General features: G+C 40.2%; 1 protein-coding gene across 1 annotated transcript; it reads right to left on the minus strand.

Annotated features, from left to right (window-relative positions):
- Nucleotides 1-2,250: 2,250 nt before the first annotated feature.
- On the minus strand, nucleotides 2,251-5,590 carry LOC110695446. Its single transcript, XM_021872677.1, has 2 exons — nucleotides 3,488-5,590; nucleotides 2,251-3,300 (listed from the first exon to the last, which is right to left on the minus strand). The coding sequence occupies exons 1-2, from the start codon at nucleotides 5,588-5,590 to the stop codon at nucleotides 2,251-2,253; spliced, it is 3,153 nt and encodes a 1,050-aa protein (XP_021728369.1).
- Between the last annotated feature and the right edge of the window lie 2,471 nt (nucleotides 5,591-8,061).

Genomic DNA, 8,061 nt, shown 5'->3' on the forward strand with positions numbered 1-8,061 from the left:
ATTCATTTACTAAAATGACATGATGACTAGACAAAATGGGAAAAATATAAATAAATCAACATTTTTTTTTTGTCATATATGGATCTCATAGTTTTTGATTTATTTATAAAAATTTCATCATGATTAGACAAAATTATTGATTTATTTATGATTTTGCCACTTGATAAACAAATTTTGTCTAACAAGGACTTCCTCATAAAATTAGTGAAGGATGAGATAGAATGAGAAAATTTGGAAAAGAGATGGTATCAAAGAAATAAGAAGAAAAAATTGATTAGTAGGGCCAACAATATTATATAATTATTTATTTATTTATTTATTTATCATTCCCTTCCTAAAAGCCATATCTAGACCAAACAATAATGTCAAAAATGGAAAAACTATTTTTACCATTTTAGTAGAAAAGTTAACTTGATCTTAGAAACTAAAAATAGTGGAGAAAACTTGTATAAATTGTATTTTCTTCAAAAAGAAGAATGGGCCACTGAAGTTATGATTAAGTATACCACATATGAGGTCAAGGAGAAAAAGATTCCTATGGTAGTATAGTAATCTTTTGGATTATGGATTCTTTGAGTGTTACAATATAGAAGTTTGTTATACTTATGAATTTATTTAAGGAGATTTGGAAATAATAGATCGAAACCAATTATGTCTAATCAGGCTTAATATTCTTCTATCCATCACTCAAATGACTCCTGAATTCAATGTATTTGTTCTGTCAAAAAAAAGAATTCAATGTATTTGCGAGGGCTATAAAACAATAAATGCTATGTAACATTTTCTTAGTTATGCGATGGTTTTGATGAAGATTAAATTATGACCTTAACGTGAGGAGCTAAATCTTGATGTAATTAACCTTTTCAAATATAAGTCGCAAGGGAGTTAATTACTAAAACTATCGGGAAGTCTTTATCCCTGTTCAACAAAGGGTATGATAAAAGGGTGAAATGTGTGTAGTGAAGATTGAAGAGGGCACATAGATGATAAAACACATGCATGGTAGACTAACTATGTAAGAAAATGTGAGAATCTAAAAGTAGAGAAATATTAGCACAAATATACTTTATATATGTTCATGAGATTTATATAACCATAGCTTGCAGCCTTCTTTGCAATTATAATAATATTATCAAGCAACCTTAATGTGTGCAACAAATGAATGAGTACTAAGTGCCATAGAAAACAATCCATCATGGTAATTCACAGAATCACTAGCCTATTGCATAAATGGTTGTACAAACAAAGTGCAATTCAAATGGACAAGCAAAGAGGAAGAAAACTAGAATGAAATTGACTATGGAGTGACATTTATTAACGTGAACATATTGACTACTAATTAAATGGTAAAATCTAAATGGTAGCCATTTTCGACCCTCGCTCTTCCTGTTTTGTTCTACTAGATGAAAGATTTAGGAAAATTGAGATATTTTAGGAAGTTTAAAGTTCATGTATCTACTTAGAGATTCCTCTTGTCTCCAAAAAAAAAAAAAAGTATGTTTTTTTTTTTTTTTTGACAAGACGAGCTAAGAAAGAAGACAAAACAAAAAACAAGAAACTAAAAGGACCAATAAAGCAAATGACGACGACGAGCTTGAACCGCCAACCAATGAGCTGGTGCAACCCATTGACGCGGAACCTTCCGGACTTCACAAGCAGCTAGCCTATGAACAACCTCTCCTATATCCTGAATCAACCATAAGCAAGAAATATCTTAACCAACTTGTCCCCGTAAGATGGTAAACAAAGCCGAACAATCAGTATAAATCAGCAACCTTCTAAAACCCCGACGATCAGCAGCCCTGAGAGCCCACAAACAAGCTTACAATTCTGAATGAAAAGCCGAGGAAGAAAGGAAGGCACGAGAACCACCCCCAACCACCATATCCGAATCAGGAGAACGGAAAATCCAACCAGCTCCCGCAGCATTATCCCGTGCTTCGAATGCTCCATCAATTACTAGAAAGATATCCAAGGTTGCGTCGGAAGGACCATAAAACAAACAGGACGGGACAGAAGACCTTGAACCCAAACGAGACCCAACGCCAGGAGATCGAAGTGAATCATTATAATCCTGTGCTACAAAGGTTCGAGAAGCCCAGTCCTGCATGAGATGACAAACCAAGGCCGGAGAAAGAACAGCTTGTCGGAAAATCTTATGATTACGAGCAATCCAAACTGCCCAGAAGAAGGAAATCAAGTAAACCATCGTCTCCCATGATTTCGACTGTCTCAAAAACAAAACCAAATTCACAAAACAATCCAAGATCGATATATCTTGACGAACAACGAGCGTTGAAAACCTTGGAATGGAGGACCAGATAGCTGAAACAAAGGAGAAATCTCGAAAAAGATGATCTGAAGTCTCTGGAGCGCTAAGACAGAAGACACAAGTAGGATCCACCAGAACTCCCCTTGATCGCAAAACCTCATTAGAGGCAACGCATTTTGAAGGAACTTCCAACAAAAGCATTGCAACTTTGGTAGGAGGGGTAAACCCCAAAACACTTTCCACCATGAAGGAGAAAAGGAATAGACAACACCAGAATAGTGTTGACCAGAAACCACCATTGCGTAGGCTGACTTGGTTGAGAATCGACCATCTTTAGAAAACTTCCAGTACACAAAATCATCCATTGGTCTACTAGGACGTTCCAGAGCTAAAATACGAGAGGCTGTCAAAGAATCAAACAACTGACGGATCTTAGAAGTGTCCCACGCGTAAGAACGCGGATTAATAATAAAGGAAACATGAGATGGATGAGACATCCCAATATTGTCACGAAAAGAAATAGGGTCCCCAGGAACCCAAGAGTCTTCCGTCAAACGTACTTGAGAACCAGAACCCACCTTCCAGGCTATACCATTGGATAGAACAGAAAAGCCTTTCAACAAGCCCTGAAAGCCCCAGGAAGAACCGGGAATCCGTGTAGCTTGATTAAGACGAAGAGTCGGATACTTGGCAGATAAAAGCCGAGATACCAGAAGCTGAGGGTGATGACGAATGCGCCAACTCTGACGGGCCAGAAGAACAGAGTTAAAAGAATTTAGACTTCGAATGCCCAGACCACCCATACCCTTAGGGAGGTGTAAAAGAGATTTGGATCTTAAGGCTAGACCCCGAGTATGAGAATCGGACTTCCACCACAAACGAGCTAACCGATTATCGACCTTCGAACAGATCGAAGAAGGAACTTGAAACACGGAGAGAACATGATTGAACGAAGCGACTAGTACTGAATTTATGATGACCAACTTTGCAGCCGCAAATAAGCCCAGAGAAGCAAAGGTCGACAAACGCTAAACCACCTTATCAATAAGAAAGCTAAAGTCTGACACCTTACTTCGTTCAAAATCCACAGGCAAACCAAGATAAGAATCCAAATTAGGTTTACTCTGAAGTTTCAAACTCCGAGCAAGAAATTCCCGATAATTTTATAGGAGTATTCAGACTGAATTTAACAAATGATTTCTGAAGATTAATCACTTGTCCTGATAATGAACAAAAGTCCGATAAAAGAGTCGTAAGATTCTCACTTGCCTCCGGAGTTACTTGAAAAAAAAACAATGAGTCATTAGTAAAAAATAAATGGGATATCGAAGGAGCGCCACGAGAAATGCAGATTCCCTTAAAAAGAGAATCCATTTTAGCCTTTCGGAGCATAGCCGACAGGATTTCCATGCAGAGAACAAATAAATAAGAAGAAAGAGGATCGCCTTGTCGAAGACCACATTGCGGACGAAAGGCCTTGAGAGGATTTCCATTTACCAGAACTTGATAAGAGACCGTAGAGAAACACTGACGGATAATATGGATCCAGTAAGGAGGGAACCCATAAGCTTGAAGCAACCGACACAGGAAATCCCAATTTACCCTATCATAGGCCTTATTCATATATGATTTGATTGCTGCAAAAAACCTCATCCTTGCCTTTGATTTGTTCATGTAAGAAATTACTTCATGAGCTATTAAGGCATTATCCGACAGAAGACGACTCGGAACAAACGCATTTTGAAAATCTGCAACTAAGCTTGGTAAAACCAGACGAAGGCGGGCAGTCAAGCACTTTGCAACACATTTGTAAATTACGTTGCACAAGCCTATGGGACGAAATTGAGAAATAAATTCCGGATGATCTACCTTTGGAAGCAAAGCTAGAAATGTGCGATTCCAATCTTTCAACATATAACCATGAGCAAAAAAATGTTGGACTGCTGCGATCACCGAGGGACCGACAATATGCCATGAAGATTTAAAAAAAGCCGACGGGAATCCATCCGGGCCTGGAGATTTACTATCATCAATGCTAAAAATAGCATTTTTAATGTCTTCCGAGGTAAAAGGTCGCATCAAAAAGGCTTGCTGAACTGTGGACAACGAGGGTAACTGAAGACTGTCCCACCATTCGGAGTCATGAGAAGAAGAACAATCTGACACCGAATATAAGTCTTTGTAGAAATCAAGAGTAATGGAGGCAATCTGATCTTGATCACTGTGCCAACAGCCAGCTGAGTCTCGAAGTCCGAATATTCTGTTTTTCCTTTTTCGTGATTGAACTGAAGAAAACAGGAGACGAGAATGAGAATCACCTAAAGAGTCCCATTTAACCTTTGCCCGCTGTTGCCAGAAGATATAAGCCACATGAGCTTGTTCTACTCTTTCATTTTTGATAGAAAGGAACAAACACCTATCCATCCGAGAGTTGAGGGATTGAGAGGCTTGTTGAACTTCAAATATTATTTGTTTCCAATTGATTCCCCAGGCTTTCTTATGAGAAACACACCACGCGAGGAGACGGTCCCGAGGAACTGAGAGTTTTCGAGATAAAACAAACATAGGCGAACCCGGAAAAAATAAGGAGAAAACTGAATGAATAATATCTTGCATGGCTGGAGCCGATAGACACCAGTTCTCAATTCTATAGGGACTCTTAACATATCCTGGATCAGCTGCATCCGTCAAGATTACAGCAGCATGACCAGAGAACAGAATAGGTTGATGGGTAAGCTTGGTATCTGGGTAGTCTATAAACCAGTTGGGAGACCCGTAGGCTCGATCTAAACGCTCAAAAATAGGGTCGGAGTCTTTCCTATTATTTGTCCAAGTATAATGTGGGCCTGAAAAGGGAACATCCATTAGATCCAAACCTAACCGCCAGTTTATAAAATCCATCTGACCCGAGATATTGTGATTGCCACCTAGTTTATCTGAGACATACTCTACTTGATTAAAGTCCCCATCCAATCGGTCAGAAACATGAGGCGAACCATACACAAACATTACATATTTTATTTCATCTCCTTGCACCAATTTACAGAGATATACATTTTGGGAACTAAAAACAGGCTTTAAACCTACAGGAGAAAACCAACATATAAACATACCACCACTAAGGCCCATAGCATCAATGCCATAGTAGCCCAAAAAAGGCAAAGATACTAACTTCTTAGCTACAATATCTATAGGCAACATGGTTTCCAAAAGACAAACTACATCCAAACCATAAGAGCGGACTAGAGTATTTATATAAGGAATTTTAGGGGAGTCCGCTTGTCCTAATCCCCTACAATTCCAAAGTGCTACTTTCATCCCGAGTTTGGTGACCTTTCACGGGAGGTCACCGATCCCTCAGAAGAGCCATGAGTAGATGAACTGAAATTCGCCTTCCGCTTTTTATATGGGAGGAAACACGGAAGACACACTGAATCTGGAGATTGAGAACAACCTTGCTGCTGAGTCGGAGGAAGCGGCGGAGCAGACGGAGAAATAGCACCTCCAGGACGCTTGCGTAGGCTATACTGCTTAACCCATTCCCAAACTTTTTCTCCCTTCTTACGCAACTTCAAAGGAGAATATGCCCACAACTTACTGCCCATAAATCGCAAAGGAGCACAAGAAGGCGTTTTAGGTGGAGAAGAAACCGGAGTCACCATTGCTGGCGGCGAAGTCGACGGCGAACAGTCCATTGGAACCGGAGAATCAGATGCGGAAAAGTCTTGATCTGGCGCAAAGGAATCATGCTCCGATGATGCCGAATCTTCAACTGGATCAGGTGTGGGATAAAATTCGAAGGCCCCTGATGAAGAATCAGCAATATAACCCGAGAACTCAGAGCTGTCCACCGGAAAAGAAGAAGAGAGTGACGGCGATGGAGAATCAGCTGCTGTTGGGGTTGGAGCTTCCTAGTTGCTCGGCCCAGCTCCAAATGGATCTTCGAAGAGCGGCCTAGAGGGGCCCATTGGAGGTGGCGAGAAAAAAGGAACATCCGAATTAACAGAAGGAACCACTTGATCCATACCCAAATCGGCCTGTAAAGCTTGAAAATATGGGTCCTGAAAATAATTGGGCCAGCCCAAATATGAAGATGAAGAAAACCCATAAAATAGCCCATTAGAAGAAGGAAAACTAGGCTGAGATGAAACAATTCTAGAACTTAAGGCCCAGCCCGAATTAATTTGGCCAAAATTAGAATTGTTAGACTAGCCTTGCACATCAGAAGAATCCAAGAATTGCCGCCATTCATCACGTGATCCATTAAGATAAGAATTCTCAGGAGAAGCTCCTGATCCTAGAGTCATACCATGATGCCTACGATTTGCTCCGGATTCTGCATGAGTGACACGTGGTGTCAATGTGTCAATCTCATCTTGCGTTTCAAGCTGCTCTCTCAGAGCACGATTGTTGCCTAGGACCCTCCGTCGGACTACATGATCCCTACTCCGGAAAACGCCAGGGGCTGGTGGCGGTGATAAACCTGGGAAAGAATCAACCATTGCATGATCGTAAGTAGTAGAACCGGACCTGGAGTCATCCGAAGCCAAAGGTAAGCCAAAACCACCACTATCGTAGTCCGATGGGCGAGAATCAGCAGAATTTTCTTGTGGGTCCTCATCATCATAATCACCAAAAAACAACTCTGTGGTCCAATTCGAACGACCTGGACGAATTCCTCGAAGTGCATTTGAATATAATTTCGAATCAGTAGGACCATAAAGAACACGAGCGCCGCTTTCGTGGAGCTGACGAATGAGCTTCTTGATGGTAGTTAATAGAAACCTGTGTCGCAACACAAGAATCCCCCCATGTCCGACAAAACCGCACTTTTTACAGAATCTAAAAATTTCTTCATATTTAAATCGAACCCACGTGACTTGATTATTAATAGTAGGAAAGTAACAACCAGGTATCAAGGGAAAAGATAAGTCAACTAGAATTTTAACACGAGGGTACGGAATGGGGAACTGACCATTAGAATCATCGACCATAGTCACCTCTCCGACATGTGAAAGAACGGTTGAAGCTATTTCCGGTGTAGAGTAACGAATTGGAAGTCCTTCCACTTGAACCCATAAATCTACTAGATGCAGATTGAGATTAAGAGGTACATGGTGACCTCGAAGACACTGAAGTACGAAAAGACCACCTCGAAAGTGAACCCATCCCCTTGTATCTAGTTCATCCGCATCCTCCGGAGTGCCACGGAAAAAGATATAGTCTTTGCCATAGGGATAAACTCGAACAGGAGCTCTTAGGTGCCAAAATCTAAAACAAGCCGCTGGACCATAATAGCAGTGTAGTCGTCTCTATCGTCCCAGCAACGGCCTATAACACTGCAATTCCAGTCTAATCCTAAACCATCATCAAGAGGGGGTGGAGGTATATAATCTTCTCCTATGTAGTGGGGGTAAACAAAAGTTGAAGGATTAACAAAACGAGACATAATTCTTAAGCGAACGATAATTCCTAAGGAACAACGATTGAACAGTAACAGGAAGAACAACTTGAAAAGTTAGGAAAGTAAGTCAGAAGGGTGAAGTTTATGTGTGAGGATTTTCTCACTCTAGAAAACCTTTCTGTCTCTCTCTAGAGAGTTTTAGGATTTATAAGTTAAAGCCAGTTAAGCTACCTATTGAGGCTCACATTAAGCTTATCGTACTAGATTTGAGAGATCTTTTGATAGGAGCTACACCGACAAAAATCATCAATACTATATACTAAAAGACACACCAAGTGTGTCCTTAATTATTAATTATTTTTTTATATAAAAAATCTATTAATTA

The sequence above is a fragment of the Chenopodium quinoa genome, unplaced genomic scaffold (genome assembly GCF_001683475.1).
Source record: "Chenopodium quinoa cultivar QQ74 unplaced genomic scaffold, ASM168347v1, whole genome shotgun sequence".
Lineage (NCBI taxonomy): Eukaryota > Viridiplantae > Streptophyta > Magnoliopsida > Caryophyllales > Amaranthaceae > Chenopodium > Chenopodium quinoa.

Bases quoted from the DNA above. Each gene is read 5' to 3' on its own strand.
- LOC110695446 (XM_021872677.1), bottom strand. From the start codon at position 5,590: ATGAAAGTAGCACTTTGGAATTGTAGGGGATTAGGACAAGCGGACTCC. The intron at 3,301-3,487 runs GTGATTAATCTT...AAGGTGGTTTAG, and splicing joins TTTGTTCATTATCAGGACAA to CGTTTGTCGACCTTTGCTTC.